The following is a 21,489-nucleotide window of genomic DNA, read 5'->3' as shown; positions in this document are numbered from 1 at the left end:
AAACTGCCATACTGCAATGTTTGCACCATAACTAAAACTATATATAGTTTTAAATTCATTGCTACAGTTACCTATTTCTTGCAATGTATGTACGATTAGTAAAACTATATCCGTTTTAAATTCAATTGCTATAATTATATCTTTCTTATTAATTGTACAGCCCCCAAGTTTTACTTTTAATATACTTGGATTTTTTCTTAAAGAAAAAATTCCAAGTAATTCGCTGACCAAATAGCCGCCAAATACAAAGTTTCGCTGACCATAAGAAAACAAATTATCTCTTTAAAAGTTACTTTAATTGTAACAACCGTTGTCCTAGAATGTATTGATAACGAAACCTGAGTTTTGTGTGTATATTTAAATGTATTGTATTGTGAAATTAAGGGTTCTGAAGAAATGAATGTCTTTTGAAAGTAAGGAAACAATGCTGATACGCAAGAACTTCGAAGATACCAACACCGGCCACTTTCTTTACATTTCAACATCTAAAGATATCGATGCCATTTATCTTCAGTAATTGTAGCGTGAAGGTAAACACATTTTCTTGAATTGTAATATAATCTCTTATGTTATTCGTACACAAGGGTCCTTTCACACTGTGCATTATTATTGTAGGCGATTTCTATTTATTTGAAGTTTTACTAATCTGTAACTCTACACATACACGGCATTTTTCCACGATAAACCTGAAAATTACTAATTGTAATTGTAACCACGATTTATTAAAAAATTCATAGTGGTATAAAATGTGATTGGGTTCAACTTCTATCTTCGTTAGACAAAAATCACATTATGTGTATTCCCAACATTAGTTGGATACATATAGATTGTATTGTGGGATTTTGTTGTCACAAGAAGATTGCGATAGGTAATGTGATTGATGATGATATTGAGAGATGTGTAGCTTAAAAGCAACAAAGTGACAATGTCTGAAGATTATGTAATAACCGTATGCGTCAAAAACTTGCTTCAAAGTCTCAATCTGTATCTACTTATATAACATATATACAACATTTGCTTCTATTATTTTCTACAACTCTATCAAACATGTCAATCGAGAGTTGAATTTGCGCGCACACATACTACGAAATATCTTTGACTCGACGTTTAATTTAGGGGATCTGTAAGTTTACACAAGCTGCGGTCTCACAAATGGCTATATCATTGTAAATTCACATAATTTGGCTCCATATATAACTAAGTTACTAAACCATTGTAACCTACAGAAGAGTAGATTTCTCACATATCTTTTGGCAAACTTATTTGTATGACTGGTCAAATTTTGGCCTCCTTACTTACCATATCAAAGTGCATCTGAATTAAGTTACAGTCAAAATATATTTCTAAGAAATTTTGACAAAAATTGGCAACAAAGTACATGATGTCGCATTCACATAGCAAATATAGTCCCAACGAGGCAACGACTCTGTCAAGGCCATGCCCCCTTAGCCTACTACATATTCTTAATAGCTTTATATAAATTTGATTTTGACGATATTGTCAAAGGATTAATTATTATTTCATATGGAAAACATATAAGTGGATTTCCTTTTCTTTTTGATGTGTTTTGATCACTTTTTTAAAGAAAATATATAGTAAAATATTTGTTTTTACAGACAGATTTAAAATTTTACTGAGTGACAAATGATAAACATAGTCAAAATATTAAATCCATCCCTTTTTAGTGAAAAGTTAAGTCTTTTTGTAGGAATATCTAATCCTAAGTTTTAAGTTAAATTTCAGACTGTTAAGAGAGGCTAACCCAATAAGTTCTTCTTCTTTTTTAGATTTAAGCCACACAAACATTTCAACAGTCTGAACTATACCAAATTGGTCCTATTTCAGTTTAAATTCAGATCTATTCATTCATCCTATAACCAAAAAGCCAAATGCAAAATATCCAAACTGAACTGCACTGAAACTCAAATGCCAGATCTAGTTATTGTTTTTGGGAATATATATCGCTTCATTTTTTTGTGTGGACAATATACCTAAACCTCATTATGGGTTCAATATAGAATGTATGCACTGAATGAGCACATTGTTAGGATTTTTTTTGTAAAGATGGCAGTGACAATTATCACCAAAATCAGGATATTTTACATGATATGATATTTTTCTTAAATATCACCTAAAAGGCTAAAATTATACTTTATGTATTTATGAAGTTTTTCCCACGTTATTTTGCAAATAAATCTCCAAGATATGATTGTTTAACAAATTAACTATGTAACTATATAAATGAAAAAAAAATCACTAAAAGATAGGAAACCACAAATCTTATATATTAAAACAGAAGTCACAACCTTGATTCATGTGTGATTTTTTTTAAAATGGACCTAATGGACCTATTCATAGAAATTCAAAAATAAAATCTAATATGTTGGTAAGATGGGTTAACATTATCAAACTATATAATACATGTATAAAAATTAACATGTATTTCTTTAAAGTTAATAATATAAAATCTTTGTAACTACTTTAATCATAATATATTTTCATTTTAAATATAATATATATTTATATATTATATTTTAAAATTTTAATAAATCTGTGTAATATTTAAACAATAACTTAATGTATTTTAAGTTATCGTTTAGAAATGAAAATAAATAAATTATATCCTATTTTATCTACTCTTATAGTCATGATCATGTTAAAATATAATTATTATACTAAAATAAATATGATAAAATTATATTCAATTGATAAATTTATAAATTTTATTTTCATAAATATAAACTATTTATTTAAAATATAATATGATGATAGAACGACTTAAAATTAACAAACTATATAATACATGTCTAAAAATTAACATATCTTACACTTTATATATACAATAATAAATTATCTAAAATGAATAAGCATAAAAATATTGGTAAAAAGAAATCCAGTTTTGAAATACAGGTCAGAATTTAGCATAAATTAAATAAAAAATATTTTTTAATATATTTTCTCATGAATATATTAATTTGCTTAATAACTAATGCAAATACAATAAGATAAATATATTATAAGAAGTGGCAAATACATAAGGTTTAAACAATTAATTAATTATAACATGTAAATTATAAAACTATTGTATTTGAAATAGTTATATAAATATTTAAATATATGATTAACATTAAAAATATATACCACTTATGTTCTAAAACAATAATTTATGTATAAAAAAGTGAAAACAAACACCCGTGTGGTTGCCCGGGTCAAAATCTAGTTTTTGTTTTAAAAGTGGAGTAGTTAAATAGATGTGTGTTAGTTTATTTTGGATTCATACTAGTGTATCTATTTTCTATATTTATTTTGCTAGTTCTTATTGGTTAGAATTATTTGCCTAGAAAGTTTATAATACAATCCAGCGACAAAAAAAGTTGGGTAGGTTAGATGGTTAAGGAAATTGAATGTATTTGTTTTAAACAAAAGTTATGTAAAAAAAAATTCTAATTGTTAGGGTGTTAAATGGGTCTGACCAGACTAATGAGCCTTAACAAATTTGGTCCGCTGAAACCCTAGGTTTGTTTCATGACTAACCATCAAATATCTGTATCTCCTTTTTTTGGGCCAACCAATATGTGCATCTCTTTTTCTTTTGAATTTCTTTTTGTAACATTTTGGCATCTCATTGTGTGTGCAATGATAAGATATGAAACAAAAACGGCATCCTCTCTGGCAAGATCTCAGATCCATTTATCCAAGACGTATTTAAATTTGTCTCATTCATTTTGGCATCCTGTTCGATATTAAGAATTTAATAGATAGGTCTTTATTATATCAGTCAAGCACACATGGGAAAATCATTTACAAAACTGACGTTGATTATGAAGGTAGTTGGGGTAACTGGTAATCAGAAGAAAGAACACATGAGCAAGATGAATCTATTTTTGTGAACAAAGTTTGACTGGAATAGTTTGAGTGCAAAGTGCTCCAAGTAGTTTTAGAAATCCCCTTTCGTGATAATTATTGATTATATGAATTTTCCAACTTTTTTTTTGCTAAACATACTGAAATTTGTAACTTCTACAGGAAAACTATAGTATCGAAAAGTGTGTTGGGGCCCTTTGCCTCGAACGAATTATGAAAAATCTCTGATTGGTAATTATCGAGTGACTGCAAGGGACTTGTAAATTTTATAGAACGGTTCAACATCAGGCTATAAGAGGTTTTCTTATAGCCAGCATATATTCTAAGAGCAAACCCACTTAAGGGTTTCTAAAACTTTTTAATTCTTCTTTATTTTTTTTCTGTCTGATTAAAAAAAAAGAAAATTAAAAAGCGCACCAATCGCGGACCGTCACGTGTCGGTGGGATCCGCGAACAGTGCAAAAAAACCACCACAAGGGGTCCTTTTTTTTTTTGTGCAACCTTTCATTTCATTAACTTAAACTTCAAACATACAATAGATAGAGAGAATTATCCATCCTCTTTGATTACAACAATAAAACTTAAAACCATAGGAAGTTAAAGTAGATAGATTCTCCGAAGAGATTGACAGCAAAAAAGAGACAATGCTCAAATGCGTCGATAGCAGATTCACGGTAAAACCGGATTCATAAACCATAGTCACCATATGTTGTATATGTTGTGACGTTGAAAACAAACCCTTACCTCCAGAACACATCACTAAGACAAGTCTGGTTGCATCTTCTGATCCTCTAAACAAGATAGCAAAATGGTGAAGGGGTTGAAAAGCTTTTCCGATATTGCAATCGGGATAAGACGATCTCTTACAAAGAGGGATGTTTGTAGAATGATTCTCTCCTTTGAGAAGGAGGAGGTGGACAAGGATCTCTCTCTGCCCTGTCGAGAGGAAGGTTGATGAAACTTAACCATAAAGGACAGTTTCAGCGGGCTGTTTGTTTCGAGCTTTAGGAGTCTCAAATTTGGAGATGAAACTGAGCACTGACTTGGGGTCGAGGTAGCTAACTGTGGTCTACGCATACACTTCGGGAGAGTAGTCCAGAAGCTGATGGTGGAGAAACTGCGACTGTCTTGTGAGGACTTCAAAAGATGTTCTGTAAAGCATTGAACAAGTACAGTCAACCCAGAGATATAGCTACCAAATATAATGCCACGCTCACACCAAAACATAGCTGAGATGGTTTTCTCCTGAGATAACTCAGACATTAAAGCACTTGACTCCTTCACACGGACGAACAGAGAGGTAGACTTGACTTCAGATTCCAAGGGAACAAGCATTGATTCTAAGCAAAACATGTGGACTCCAGCATTACCGTGTTGGATCCATGGAGATTTTTCAGAGCCAAAGCTGAGCCCTTGGTCGTTGTTCTCTAACAAGCTTTGAAGGGGTGAGCAGTCGTCGGAAGGAGCAGCTACGAGCGGTGTTCGTGGTGAACAGAGATTAGTTACTGGGTCTTTGAAGAGGAGATTCCTCGCCGGAATAGTTTGATAGTAGTGTTCAGAGCCATTGAGACTTATATTTCCGACGAGAATTGGACAAGGAGGGCTGGTGCAGGAGCCACACTCACACCAGAACCTGACAGGATAGATCTTCCCCGAAGGGAGAAAGTTCATCATCTTAGGAGATGAGGAGAGTAACGTACGTTGCAGCATCAATAGATCTGAGATCTGAGAAGATTCAACTAGAGTAAGAGAATTGCAGGTCATAAGAGTCAGATCTGGAACTTGTGCCGTCAAAAGAGATGAGAAAGGGCTAAACAAGAGCCAAAGGATATAAAGACGGCACCGGCAACTTCTTCTGCAACTCGCGACGACTAAAGAGGTGAAAAATCCCAACCACACAAGAAACTCGTGGAGAAGAAAGGTAAAAAGAAGAAAAAGAGAAACAGAGAGATGGGAAACGGTGAGAAGACGGCGACGCCGGCGAGCTACGAAGCTGCCGGCGTCGGAATCCATGGATGAGCGAGCTGCCTTGGTAACCGTGCCTGGGAGCGTTTTAAAGTCGTTCCGTTTGTTGTAAAAAACATCCACAAGGGGTCCTTATTTCATGATTTTGGGGACTGGTTTTTATGGTTTGGTGGGACCACACATTGAGTTTTTGAAAGAAATTCCCTTTTAGAAATCCCAATAATAGTGCTCTAAGGTACATGGAATGCATCATTGATTACTTACAACGGATGTGATTGTTATTAACATGTATTCTTATATATTAAAGCAGAAGTCACAACTTTGATTCATGTGTGATTTTTAAAAAAATAGACCTAATGGACATATTTCTAGAAAGTCATGTTACATTTAATCTCTAATTTTATCATTTAAATTTTGGGCTTACCAAAATTTTTTATTGAGCTATCAATAATTGGATTTAAACAATAAATGATTCATTAGATTTATAGATAGTATAAATTAAATAGATATAATTTAATATTTTAATACTATACCTCTATATGTTAATTATTTATATATTTATTGATGTTAACTTTTAAAATTATAAAGATTTTTTTTAAATAACAAAAATCATATTATCTAACAATGATTAATCTTCACTACCTTAAACCAATGAAAACAAATTTTAAACTATATAAACATTAAACAAAAACTAAATGTTTAATTATTTACTCGATAATATAAATCTATGAAGGGAAAAGTTTATTTTTTTTAAAGCTTTCTAAATTTGTGAAATGTTACAATATCTTTGAATATGACAATAAAACAATATTTTACTAATCTTTATATATATAGTTACAATTTTAATAATGAAATAATAATCTGAAAATATATATATAGAAGAAGATAAAAATACATGTAAAAATTTGAAATAATCTATTCAATGAAAAAATATACCGTAAACTTATTTTGTTTTAAAAATTGATAGACACATATATATTACAATATATACCGATTTAGAATTGAAAATAAAATATTTATATAAAAATAAATGAAAATAAAAACTCGCGCGGTTACGCGGATCGAGATCTAATTATATTTATAGTTGATTTAGTATGAGTTAATATTTGAATTCACTAAATAATATTTCTAATAGAAGTGTTTTTCGGAGAAATATCTCGTCTGATCAGAACTTTGTCTAACCAATTCGACAGCTGACAAAAAAAAAATAGAAGTGATTGAAGAGAGCATTTTGGTGCATCTGTGTGTTTCTTAATTTCTACAAGATATTTGGTTACGACACCTAAAGAAATTTCTATTATTGGATATTTAAAAGTAATGGTGCACAAAAAAGGATAATTTAAGTAATTATATATACGGTATATAGTATACTACGTACATTGTTTTGGGCAAACGGGTATATAGTATATATACTCAAGGGGTTGTTTATAAACAGATCTTATAATTCCATGAACAGAGAAGAAAAATTAGCTAACCAGGCCATAATAACTAAAGAGAAATTGCTTAAAATGCTCTACATTGACTAATACTTTTTAAAAATACATCCAATCAAAAATACTTTAACATTTGAGTTTATAGTCAATTGCACTATATTAAAACGTGTCCTATAATTAAGTGAGGAACAACATTTCTACCTTCCCGAATATACTCTTTTTACCTTCTTTAATATGCCCGGAGGAGAGGATATAGTCCTAAGCTGAGAATGACAATTTCTTTCTTTCGAAATCATATATATATACAGTAACTTGCCAAGTGACGGTAAGCGTTTTCTTTATCTTCTATCTGTTGAGGTGGACGTAACTCGTAAGCTACTCGATTAATTGACTGCATTGGATGTGTTTTTCATGATCTGAAGGAGGAGGAAAGTCTCTCTAATATAACCGATGAATATGAACAAGCAAACAACAAGTGTTCTTGGGATTTATCTGCACGACCGCAAAGGTCAGGCATTATCGGCCGGTAGGGTTCAAGGAGTACAAGATAAGCGACACAACTCTGAACTCTCAAATGCAAAGCCTTTTGTCACACCTATGTTTAGGGATATTTTTTCGGTTGATTTATTTATAACAATATAAAAATGCAACTTGAATGATAGATAATTAGATACGCAGCCTATTAGCAGTGCCGGCTCTTGACGTGTGCGGGAGGTACAAAAGCACTGGGTCCAGTTTTTTTTTCAAAATTTTTCTTTATAATTAGGGCCCTGTTTTGGATAATCTAATATAATTAAGGCCCTTTTATTTTTTGGTTAAACCTAGTTAAGGCCCTTTTTTGTGGAAAACTATATATATTATGCACAGGGTCCATTAAATTTATGAGCCGGGCCTGCCTATTAGGGTGATTGGTTAACAAATAATTTACAAATGATTGCTACGTTCGTTATCACTACTTTTGCACCAACCCACGTTTGGTTTGATCTTTACCTATCGTTTAGCTGTTATACGAGATTCTCTGTAAATTTTGTCGTAAGGTTTCATATCTTAGTTGCAATCGCATATTCGTAATTGTAATATATTTGGGTACGTGTAACAGCAAAACATGCGATGCAGAAAGGACGTACGTGTAATAAGTTGGACCGACCGCTCTTCTCATTATCACATTAGTTATTGAATATATTATTGTTCTCTGGTCAAACAACGATATTAAATAAAAACCACACAATTACGAAATAATCCATGGAAATACAAAATGACATTACAGAAAGAAGGAGAAAATCACAATAATTGGAAAAAGAACAACCACTTATTTTTGATTTCGACTGGTAAAGCAAGTAAAACGACAAAACTCAAAAGATAGTTGTTGTTTGATTGATTGTCCTTTCATATTCGTTTTATTATAGAATTTCTATTGCTAAATTTTCAAAAGATATTTCACCCAAAAAGTATAATAAAAGAATAGTAAATAAAATAAAGAGAATTTGCATCAATAACCAAACAAAAATCCAAAATTAACTAACTAACCATTTTACACTCTCTCTCTTATTTTCTCTTCCTATCTCTCTCTACCCTTTCTCTACGAAACTAAATTTTTTTTTTGATTATTTCACAAATAACCCTTAAAATAAAATTTGCGGTAATTTTTAACTAGGAATCTTTTGAATATTTCGGACACACATATCTTAATATATGTGTGGCTACATTTTATCAGTAACGATAAATAAGTTTTGTGGTTAAATACGTAAAAAATCTCAATAAATGTTGATGAGAGGGTATCTCATCAATTAAAATTTTCTTAGTGTTCTTTTCAAATTTTATACATTATTTTGTTTAAGGTGCTGAACAAATAATCGACAACAAAAAAAAAACTAACAGCACTTCCAATCAAAAATTTTCAATTGGGTGTCTTAAGAATAAAAAAAAAAAAAAAAAAAAAAGACAAGGTTTATAGTTTCTCTGTACCGAGCTTTTAAGATACTCTCTACAGTCAATTCTGACATGTGTTTGTGTTCTATTGGTTTTGATTTTTGTAAAAATTAAACTTTGGTTAGACAAATTATGTTTTGATAAAAGACTAATTAATACTTTTGTGTTTAGACACTCATGTGGAGATGTTAACCGATGAGGATGCTCTAAAAACAACCATCACTCAACCAAATTTAAGTAGGGTAGTAAGTAAATTAGTTTATTTATTTATAATCCAATATATGTTAAATGACTAAATGGTAAAACCATTATAAAGATGTCGTCAGGTTTTAACACGTTTGAACATATTTTTTTGCATTTTGCATAATCATGTTGTTTTATGAAATAACATGCTTTAAATAAATAAGTATGGTGGCCAGTATACATGTAAATTTATTGATGCATGCCATAAAAGATATTCATGTTACTTATTAGAACCAATCAACACACAAAACTGGAAGTGGGTGAAGAGATAATAGATATAAAATCCGTCAAACCTTTTGGTTTCGTATAAATGAAAAAAATTAGTTTGATCGCTTTCTTTCTCACGTTTTTTTCTTCTGTTAAATCGTCCAAAGTAGGATCATAAGAGGTGACAGTGTGTTTTCCAAGGAAGTTTGATCGTCTAGTTAATAATCAAAATGTGTTTCTTTAATGAAAAACAATCAAAAGGTTGTCCATACAGTTTAGGAAATAACCTAGGATGTAATCTGAATCATCTTAGAAAAAAATCACTTTTTAATTTTTTTTTATAGATCACCACTATATAATATAATTTTTTATTCCCTTTCCATATTTTTAATCGTCAGAGCCATTTAATTTAAAGGGCTTTCTATTTTTTGGCAGATATCCCAAAATTATATTACGGGTCACAACATCAATTAGGCGCGTGCGGATTCAAAATGCCAAACCAAAAATTGTCATAATGTATTTTAAATGCTACTAGATCTTGATCTGTGCCTCCACACGGGTATTTGTTTTTAATTTTTATAAAAGTTTAAAAATTAAATATATATATATATATTATTGTACTAATTAAATTAGAAGATGCTAATTAATTAAATATAACTGCGTTAATTTTATTATTCTGAAAATTTTAACCGATTTTGATTAATTTAATTTTTAATAAACCAAAAAATTAATCTGATCATTTAATCTATTTTATAGTTTTTTATGGATTACAAATTAACTTTTTGATTTTGATTTTTTTAGTAAATGAATAATTGCATTTCTTCTAAATTTATTAGGTAGCTAAATATTAGGTAATTTCATAACAATTTTTATAGAAATTGCTATTTATAAGGTCAGTGGCATTGGATAGTAATTATTAAAGAAAACTTATGGTTAAGATTTATTTGTACTTCAATATTAATAGTTTAGATAGATTAATATTAAAGCTAAAGTCAGTTCCTAAAACCCAACCAATCACTACCCTTTATTTTAGTTTAATACTTTAGAGATTAGTTTTACTGCTTGTTCTTGCTGAAATAATTGCTAGACTATCTAACAATTACATAATTTAAAATTACAGCAAAGTATTAATCTATAGTTTAGTCTATTTTAAGTTAGAATTCATATTCTCATTTTCTGTATCAAATACACTGATGTCAACAAAAAAAGAAGCCAATTTAAATACGCAAACATGATTTAAATTAAACGGTCCTTTAAAAAAGAGAATGAAGCAACATTTTAATTTATCTGCTATAAAGCCACCGATATATTAGGAGATTACCACTTTAGTCAAAAAATTTTTTTTTGCTAACCGAGTATCCTGGCCCCACCGAGGTGGTCCAGACTAGAGACCGAAGTGAGCATGGACGCTGCCAGGACGTCACCATGTGGCTCACCGTGTAACGGTCTTCGGTCTCGGATGCTGCAGCCCATATGTAAATTCCGCAGTGGCCAAGGCTCGAACCCAGGGGCGGGCACTCCAGCTGGAGCTCCTATACCACTTTAGTCAAAATACTTCACGATATACTTGAAATACAAATAAATTTAGATGTAATTTCCTAAAGTCAGAAAGAAATACCGTCACATGTCGTATTTCTTTCTTCTTTACCTTCACGAGATCATAGACAAACTCACCGATCAAAAAAATGGACGTGTATGTGAAGAGATTAATGTGGACCTACTGGACTGTTTATCCCAATATATCATATTATTTACTCATCAACCAACAGTATAACAACACGTGTGTGTAATCCTTCTTACGTAGTTCTTCTGCATTTGATAGCCTTGGATTCACATGCAACAACTATTAAAGGTTCCCAAAAAAGAAAAAAAACATGGTCTATAAATACACACAAATATCACACTATTCAAAACACAAATCATCACAAAACAAAAATGAAAATCTTGTCAGGACCAACGTTTATCTCCATACTCTGTCTTATCTATCTTATCACAATCCCACGAGTCTCCTCATCATCACCATCGTTAACCGTTCCCCACCATTTCCTCCAATGTCTCGACACTCAACCCTCCGACCACGGCAGTCCTAACTCCGCAACCGCCGTGATCCCCACAAACTCATCATTCTCCGCAAACCTGATGAGCGCCGTCAGAAACCTCCGGTTCGCTTCTGCCTCCAACAGAAAACCGGAAGCCATCGTCGCCGCCCTCACCGAAACCCACATCAGAGCAACAATCTCCTGCTGCAAACTCCTCAACCTCGAGCTCAGAGTCCGCAGCGGCGGCCACGACTACGAAGGCTTCTCCTACACCTCCCCGGTCCCCTTCGTGATCCTAGACATGTACAACTTCCACAAGATCGACATCAACATGGCCGACGAGACCGTGTGGGTCCAAGCCGGGGCCTCTCTCGGGGAGCTTTACTACAACATTGCCAGCAAAAGCAAAGTCCACGCGTTTCCCGCCGGAGTGTGCCCCAAAGTCGGCGCCGGGGGGCATTTCAGCGGCGGAGGGTTCGGTAACCTCATGAGGAAGTACGGTTTGTCGATAGACCATATCATCGACGCGCAGATCATGGACGCCAACGGGAAAGTCTACCGCGACAGACGCTCTATGGGAGAAGACGTGTTCTGGGCGTTACGCGGCGGAGGCGGCGGGAGCTACGGCGTGATTCTTGCGTGGAAGATAAAGCTCGTTAGGGTTCCGGAGAAGGTCACCGTCTTTAAACTTGAGAGGACGGTGAGAGAAGGAGCCGTTGACTTGGTTCACAAGTGGCAGCAAGTGGCTCCGGTTATCGATAGAGATTTATTTATACGGTTAGAGATTAAACCGATAAACCGGAAAATATCCAAAGGGAAGACTATTAAAGTCTCGTTTATAGGAATGTTTCTCGGTACCCCGGAGAGACTCTTAAACATAACGAAAAAGAAGTTCCCGGAGCTGCACTTAACGACGTCGGATTGCTTGGTGAAGAAGTGGATAGACTCGGTGGTCTTCTGGGCTAACTACCCCGAGAAAGCACCGATAGAGATTCTCCTCAAGAGGATCTCAGCGAACGAGTATTACTGGAAACGAACGTCAGACTTTGTTCAAACTCCTATCTCAAAAGAGGGTCTCGCAAAGATTTTTCAGACAATGATCGACCACTCGCCGCTTCCACGGCGAGTGTGGATGCAGTGGAACCCTTGGGGAGGGAGAATGGGTGAGATTCCCTCTGATGCGACGGCGTTTGTTCATAGAGGAGGTAACTTGTTCATGATAGAGCATTTTATGAACTGGTATAGACCTGGAGATGAGCTTGAGGAGAAGTTCTTGGCGATAGCGAGAAGCTTTAAAGAAGCTATGGCTCCGTACGTTTCGAAGAACCCGAGAGAGGCTTTCTTTAATTACAGGGACGTTGATATTGGTATAACGACGCCGGGGTATAACGCGACGTACGAAGGAGCTAAGGTTTATGGGGAAAAGTATTTCAAAGGGAATTACTTGAGGTTGGTTAAGACTAAAGCCCGGTTCGACCGGACTAATTTTTTCCGGTCTCAGCAAGGGATTCCGGTTCTTGCTTAGTTTGGTGATGAGTTCGTTGGATTTGGGACTTGGGGGAGTATTATAAGAAATAAAAGATGGAATTTGGGACTGGATTTGTCTTATTTTCGTGGTCAAATGTATTGTTATACAGTGATTTATTTTAGTCTCTAGGATAAGTCATCGTTGTAACTTCAGTCTATAATAAATGGAATGTGTTTTACTGTTAATATGCGAATCTCCAATGATTAATATATGTAAACAGTATATGCGGATGACAACAGCGGATAACGCCAACGAAATGAACTTTTTAATTTCAACATGTGTAAAATTTTTTAATGATTCGAAAGTTTTGGAGTGAAGTTACGTACATCCCCAAGACCATAGCAAGGTATATGGTTCCATCTTAAGTGTCACTTCATTTTATATTTTTTGGAAAAAAATCTAATTAAGCTAGCAACACGGGTGGTGTTTGGTGTAACTTGTGGTTATCTAATTTCTGTAGTTTTGTAAGACCATGATCAATGCAGATTCTTAACTAAATTTTTAGCTTTTTTAAAAGTAAAATTAATCAAAAATCAAGATGGAGAGTCAAGACAAGTTCCTGTTTTAGGCTTTTTAGATACTACGAAAAACGATTTCTACAGTTGTCAGTAAACTAGAGTATTAATTGCTCAGAAAAAAATTGAACAAAGAAATGCAAACAAAATAATAATAATTATTTTTAAAGATAATATCACGGTGTACAACCGTTAAAGGTGCTATTAGTTTTTAACTAAGAAACATCTTATAAATAAGAGATATAAGTGACGTTTTTCGCAGAAAAGTATTAAATCATGCTCTAAAAACTCAAGTGGATTTTATTAGATCATATACCGATTATGGTTATCTATTGTACCATTGGTTTAGCTTCCTTTTACTGAACCGATGTAATATATATACTGAACCATGTAACAAACTCAAGCTAAGAAAGCTATTATTGAAAACATTCAATATGGTATCAGAGCCAAAACGGCTTATTCTTCATCGTTGAGCTTCGGATCTTCGATTCGAGCTTGGAGATCTTCGATTCGGGCTTCTCCTTCATGGCCGTGAGCATTTCGGAGCTGCGATTGACCTCTCTCTTCATCACTTTGGTTATCGTCGTGCTTCTTCGCTTCATTGCCTTCGTCTCGTCTCTTCTGTTTGTGATCTCCTACCTTTGATTGACGAATCTTTCTATCGATCTTTCCGCATCGTTGATTCCGTTCTTTCTAGTTTCGAATGGCGACGAACTCTCAGTCAACTCCTTTCTTGGATCAGTATGAGAATCCCTACTACTTGCATAATTCTGATCATGCTGGTTTGATTCTTGTCTCCGATCGACTCACTACGGGTGCAGAGTTTCATTCTTGGCGGCGTTCTATTCGTATGGCTCTCAATGTGCGTAACAAGCTTGGCTTCATCGATGGTACGGTTCCTAAACCTCCCGATGGTCATCGTGATGCTGGATCTTGGTCTCGATGTAACGATATGGTTGCGACGTGGATCATGAATTCTGTTTCCAAGAAAATAGCGCAGAGCCTTCTTTACATGTCTACCGCTGAATCGATATGGAAGAACTTGTTAGCTCGTTTCAAGCAGGACGATGCTCCTCGAGTCTACGAAATAGAGCAGCGCTTGGGAACGATTCAGCAAGGTTCCATGGATGTCACAACATACTACACTGAGCTAGTTACGTTGTGGGAGGAGTACAAGAATTTTATCGATCTTCCGGTATGTACTTGTGGCCGTTGTGAGTGTAATGCGACTGTGTTGTGGGAGAAACTGCAAGAACGTAGTCGTGTGATGAAGTTTTTGATGGGTTTAAATGAGTCTTATGATGCTAGTAGAAGACAAATCTTGATGATCAAACCAATTCCTTCTCTTGAGGATGTGTTTAACATGATCACTCAAGATGAACGGCAGAAATCAATAAAGCCCGTTGTGAAGAGTGATGCTGTGGTGTTTCAAACTGCTAGTTCAGTGCCTGAGCCTTTCCCTTCTTCTGAGAATCCGATACTGGCTACTCAACAAAGTTACCGTCCCAAGTCAAGGCCTTTGTGTACGTATTGTGGTCAGTATGGTCACATTCTGCAGAAATGTTTTAAACTCTATGGATATCCACCAGGACATCGTCTCTCTGGTCAGTCTCCGAGAGGTTCTTCTTCCCTGGCTCCTCGAGATCAGCAGAATCAGAGTGGCTTTCCTCGGCCTCAGCATCAGCCTTCGTCTTCTCAGTATCCACCACCGATTAACACAGTTGCTAATGTCACTAACACATCAATGATGGGATCCTCCTCTGGTGTGGATGTTAATCGTTTTAGCCAAGATCAAGTTCAATATATCCTACAACAACTTCAAGCTAGTGTTCGTCCTCTGGAGTCTTCAGTTGAGCAGGCTACAAATACAGAACAGGGACACATGGCTGCTCAATCATCCTCTGGTATTGTTCTTTCTTTATTTACCAACCTTCGTTTTGAACAAAATCTCTTTACCTATAACCATCAATGCCTTTCATCACTATATAACGCTTTACCAAATGGCTCTTGGATCATTGACAGTGGAGCAACGACTCATGTTTGTTGTGATCTTGCGCGTTTTAGTGATCTTTCTACTGTCACAGGTGTTACAGTCTCTCTCCCGAATGGTCACAAAGAACCCATTAATCAGATAGGCAGTATCATTGTTTCATCTACTATCACGTTGCATAATGTTCTTTATGTGCCTTCATTTCGCTTTAATCTGATTAGTGTTCGGTGTTTACTTGTGGATAACAATTCTTCAGCTCATTTCTTTGTTGATCATTGTTTAATTCAGGAATCTACTCAGGGATTGACGATTGGTAGAGGTTCTGTTTACAACAATCTTTACATTCTTGATACACCTGTCTCTGCATCTCCATCTAGTTTCTGTGCTTCTGTTTTGGATGATGGTCACCTTTGGCATCAGCGTCTTGGCCACCCTTCTATGGCAAAATTGCTTCATGTTCCGGGTATCAAACTGTTTCTTAAGTCTTCTATGTCTGCAGTTGAGAATTGTCCATTAGCTAAGCAAAAGCGTTTACCCTTTCCTTCTCATAATCATCTTTCACTTCTTCCTTTTGAGTTAGTTCATATGGATGTATGGGGTCCGTTTTCTATAGAGTCTACTGAAGGATATAGATATTTTTTGACTTTGGTCGATGATTGTACCCGTGTAACTTGGATCTATTTTCTCAAGAATAAAAGTGATGTTTCAAGCGTATTTCCTGCGTTTATACAACATGTTCAGACTCAATACAACTCTACTATCAAGTCTATACGTACTGATAATGCTCCTGAGCTTGCATTTACTGATATAATTTGTAATACTGGTATGATTCATCAATTTTCTTGTGCTTATACTCCTCAACAGAACTCTGTTGTTGAGCGTAAGCATCAACATATCTTGAATGTAGCTAGAGCTCTCTTATTTCAATCAAACCTTCCAATGATTTACTGGACTGAGTGTATCTCTACGGCTGTGTTTCTTATAAACCGCACTCCCTCTATCTTACTTCACAAGAAATCGCCTTATGAGAAACTTATGAATAAGCAACCTGATTATGCTTTCCTCAGATCATTTGGTTGTTTGTGTTACGTTTCGACATTAGATAAAGATCGACATAAGTTTACTCCTCGTGCTGATTCTTGTGTCTTTCTTGGTTATTCCCCTGGATATAAAGGTTACAAGGTTTTACACATTGAATCTCAACGTATTTTGGTATCTCGGAACATTGTTTTTAAAGAACACATTTTCCCTTATCAAACTCTTAATGAAAATGTTGATTCTGAACAAGTTTTTTCAAAAACGATTCTTCTTATGTCTACACCTGCTGTCTTGGATTCAGTTCTTCAATTACATCCTGTGTCATTACCTACATCATCTGCATCAACTTCATCTGCATTACCATCTGTGACTGTTCCTCGAGAGACTGTACAATCCATGACAGGACAGAGTCAGCTCCTACGTACAAGACCACAACGGACTGCTCGTGCTCCAGGTTATCTCTCTGAGTATCATTGCTCCTTTTTACATCACACATCTCTTCCTTCTTCTTCTTCTCTTTATCCCTTGGAGAATGTTCACACTTATTCAAACTTGAAACCTTTATAACAACATAATCTTCTTTCTTATTCCCTTGATCCTGAACCCACAACCTTCAAGCAAGCCATGTTGTCTCCTGAGTTCCGTAAGGCTACGACTGATGAACTACAGGCGATGGAGGATAATAACACTTGGCTTGTTGTCTCTTTACCTCCGGGTAAGAATGTTGTAGGGTGTAAGTGGGTTTTTACAACGAAGTATCGAGCTGATGGGACTGTTGAACGTCGGAAATCTCGTTTAGTAGCTAAAGGATATACTCAACAGGAGGGTGTTGACTACACTGATACTTTTTCTCCTGTTGCTAAACTTGCTTCTGTGAAGCTTCTTTTGGGTCTTGCAGCTGTTAAGGGCTTGGCGTTGACTCAGATGGATGTCTCTAACGCTTTTCTTCACAGTGATTTAGATGAAGAGATCTATATGAGTCTCCCTTAGGGTTATACTCCTCCTCCTGGTACTGTCTTACCACCTAACCCTGTGTGCCGTTTGAACAAGTCTATTTACGGTCTCAAGCAAGCTTCACGCCAGTGGTATCACTGTCTCACTGATGTTCTCTTTGCTGCGGGCTATGTTCAATCACCATCAGATAACACGCTCTTTGTACGTCGCTCTGGTGGTTCGTTTACTGCTATTCTTATCTATGTCGATGACATAATGATAGCCAGTAACGATGACTCTGCGGTGAAGAACCTTAAGGATGTGCTTCACAAGAACTTCAAGATCAAAGACTTGGGTGATTTGAAGTTTTTTTTGGGACTTGAGATCGCTCGTACTACTGCAGGAATCTCAGTCTCTCAACGCAAGTATGCTCTTAATCTCTTGTCTGATACAGGTTTACTTGCCTGTAAACCGTCTTCGGTTCCGATGGATCCTGTTCTCAAGCTCAGCATCAAATCAGGCACACTCCTCGATGATCCTACCTCTTACCGTGCTCTGATAGGACGATTGCTTTACTTGACAATCACGCGACCTGATATTACCTATTCTGTTCACTGTTTGAGTCAGTTTCTCTCTGCTCCTACAGACATACATCTACAGGCTGCTCATCGGATCCTTCGGTATATTAAGAACAGTCCAGGTCAAGGACTTTTCTTCTCTGCTACCTCTGAGCTCTGTCTTAATGCCTTTGCTGATTCAGATTGGGGCGCATGTCCTGATAGCCGTCGCTCTGTCACTGGATATTGCATTTATCTTGGGAGCTCGCTGATCACGTGGAAGTCTAAGAAGCAGGACGTCATAAGTCGGAGCAGCACTGAAGCAGAGTACAGGAGCATGGCTCATGCGACTTGTGAGCTGCTATGGTTTCAACAACTTCTCACGTTTCTTGGCATTAAGGTCACGACTCAAGCGAAGCTCTTCTGTGACAGTAAGTCGGCAATATACATTGCCACGAACCCTGTCTTTCACGAGCGCACGAAGCACGTGGAGATTGACTGTCACACAGTTCGGGATCAAGTCAAGAATGGCTTCCTCCGGTTGATGCACGTTTCGAGTTCTAATCAGCACGCTGACATCCTCACGAAACCTCTTCAGCCGGGTCCTTTCTTCTCTATTCTTAACCGGATGTCTACTTCAAGCCTCTTCACTCCATCTACACCTTCACCACCTTCCGCATCATCGGCTTGAGGGGGGCGTATTAGATCATATACCGATTATGGTTATCTATTGTACCATTGGTTTAGCTTCCTTTTACTGAACCGATGTAATATATATATTGAACCATGTAACAAACTCAAGCTAAGAAAGCTATTATTGAAAACATTCGATAGATTTTTTCCCCTAATCATGATGCTCTAACTTTGAGGAAACTATATTGGTACTTACGGAGATTAGCTTTATTTAAAAGAGCCAATATGCCGAAACTTCAAACAAAAAGGTGTACGTGGTTTAGATATTGTCCCCAGAAATTTGACCAATCACTTGGTGTGTGTCTAATATTTTAAATAAAATTTATAGTTCCATGCCGGTTCAATACTTTTTGGGTTCCATACTTCCATGTACTTGGTAATGTGATAACGTTCGTCGCCAAAGTACGTTGTAGATCTCATCGGGTCACGGTTCCAATTCCTTATTTTTTGTGTTCCATACTTCCATGTACTTAACAGTTCCCAATCCCGACCAGGTTTCTTGTTACAAAAATATACTATTAAACTGAACATCAAAAAGTATTGAAAGACAATCACACAATTGTGTCTCAAGGCATCAACGTAACTCTTTTTATTTTCATATTCAACAGACGCATCCACATCCACGATTTCCCCATATCAACATGCACAGATTATATCATTTTTCTCTGGTTTCAATATTCGATATAGTTTCCTACTATTTAAGAAAGATAGTGATTTAAACGTTGGAGAATCTTAAAAACCGGTGTCATATAGTACTGCCACGCAACTCGTCTTATTTGCTAAAAGGATTTAGTCTTCAACGGATGGGTCTACGTCATCTATTTTCCCACTACATGCATGCACGTTTGTTACAAAAACATAACATGCATTCACCGATGCACGGTTTCGAATTGTGATTACAAATGGTTATTTGAATCTCAAAGAGAAATTAACTATGTTTAGTCTCTTATATTTTTAGGGATAAAATCAAAAAACTCAATGCATGCCTTTATCTATATATCAACCAAGCCGTTGGTACCATTGCAAAGAGTGGTTTAAGAAATCTTCGCAAAAGGTCACAGTGAAACCACTTTTTTTTTGATAGATTGAATATTGACATTTTGGACAAGACACGGGTTGCGTGGTTCCAATAAATGTGATGGGGCCTAGATTTTATTAACAGTTTTGTTCTATGATACCGACAGCTTCAAACTGGTCCGGCTTTTTTTTTTTTTTTAACGGCAAACTGGTCCGGCTTTGTGATATGGTTAGTTACAATTTATAGTCCAATAAATTACACGTGGGGAAATGCAAGATTTTCTCACAACAGTTGGCGAAAACTCATTCAAAACAAAGTAGTTGAATCGAGCAGTAATTCAAATAGAGCTAGCAGATTTTATATTCTAATAATCAACAAATTAATCAGCCATTTATGATTAAACTAGGGTCAGCCCGCCCTACGTGCAGAATATACTTTACTTGTGAATTCGAATTTTATTTTTTATATGATTTGGTAGTTTATGTTATTTTACTTAACGTTTGATGTTTACTTATTTTTGTCACTCATTTTTGTTTTTTTATTTGTTGTCAAAAATATTTTTGACATTATATTATTTTAGTTATTAGTTTTCTTTTTTTTTGTTATGTTTTATAATGATAATACATTTTATATTATTTTTGCATATGTCTAACTATTTTTTTATTATTGTTAGAGATTATAAGGTTATATTAGCATGATACGATTTTTTGAAATGGTATACATTTGTTAAATGTTTGCTCAACTTTTTTTATATATAGTAAGTATATTCGAGTTTTTATTGTTGTGGTTAGGTTTAGTACTCAAGACATCAATCATTTTACATTTTGTATATGTTGAATATACTTGTATTTTTAATAAAATTTTATTATTCAGTTTCAGTGTATAATTAGTGGCTGTTTTAATTATTCTATTACCTCCTCATTATTTTTATTTGCTATATCAAGTAATACATTATTTTAATTTTAAATTACTATAAATTTATTATGGGACAGGAAAAACATAATATAATATATATATTAGTTTAAAATGTATCGTGTGCTATAATTTTGGATCAAGATACATACATTTATTGAATCATTACGTGTTTTGTGTTACATGTTGTTAATACTTGTTTTCGTTGGAAGATGTTGGTTATAAAGCTTCTAAAAAAGACTGAAGAGAACTCCACTAAATAGTGAAGAACAAATAATAAGCAGAGACTAATCACCATGGCAACAAATCAATAAGAGACTCCTTGATGTAAATCACAGTACGTCTTAGAGCATTGATGTTTTTCCAAGAGCATTGATGTTTTTCCAAGTTCTCCTTCAGTCCCTGACACCAATCCAGAAGAATTTGAACTCTTTTGTTAAATGTTTGCTCAACTTTTTTTATATATAGTAAGTATATTCGAGTTTTTATTGTTGTGGTTAGGTTTAGTACTCAAGACATCAATCATTTTACATTTTGTATATGTTGAATATACTTGTATTTTTAATAAAATTTTATTATTCAGTTTCAGTGTATAATTAGTGGCTGTTTTAATTATTCTATTACC

The 21,489-nt window shown here is 34.9% G+C and overlaps 1 protein-coding gene across 1 annotated transcript; it reads left to right on the top strand.

Moving 5' to 3' along the window:
- Positions 1-11,548: 11,548 nt before the first annotated feature.
- On the top strand, positions 11,549-13,393 carry LOC111213146 (berberine bridge enzyme-like 16). The gene has a single exon (XM_022714816.2). The coding sequence runs from the start codon at positions 11,577-11,579 to the stop codon at positions 13,203-13,205; it is 1,629 nt and encodes a 542-aa protein (XP_022570537.2). The 5' UTR covers positions 11,549-11,576; the 3' UTR covers positions 13,206-13,393.
- The last annotated feature ends 8,096 nt before the right edge of the window (positions 13,394-21,489 follow it).

This window comes from Brassica napus, chromosome A5 (genome assembly GCF_020379485.1).
Source record: "Brassica napus cultivar Da-Ae chromosome A5, Da-Ae, whole genome shotgun sequence".
Lineage (NCBI taxonomy): Eukaryota > Viridiplantae > Streptophyta > Magnoliopsida > Brassicales > Brassicaceae > Brassica > Brassica napus.
This window is presented reverse-complemented; position numbering and strand designations above follow the sequence as displayed.

Excerpts from the sequence above, each read along its gene's own strand:
- LOC111213146 (XM_022714816.2), top strand. The coding sequence starts at position 11,577 with ATGAAAATCTTGTCAGGACCAACGTTTATCTCCATACTCTGTCTTATC.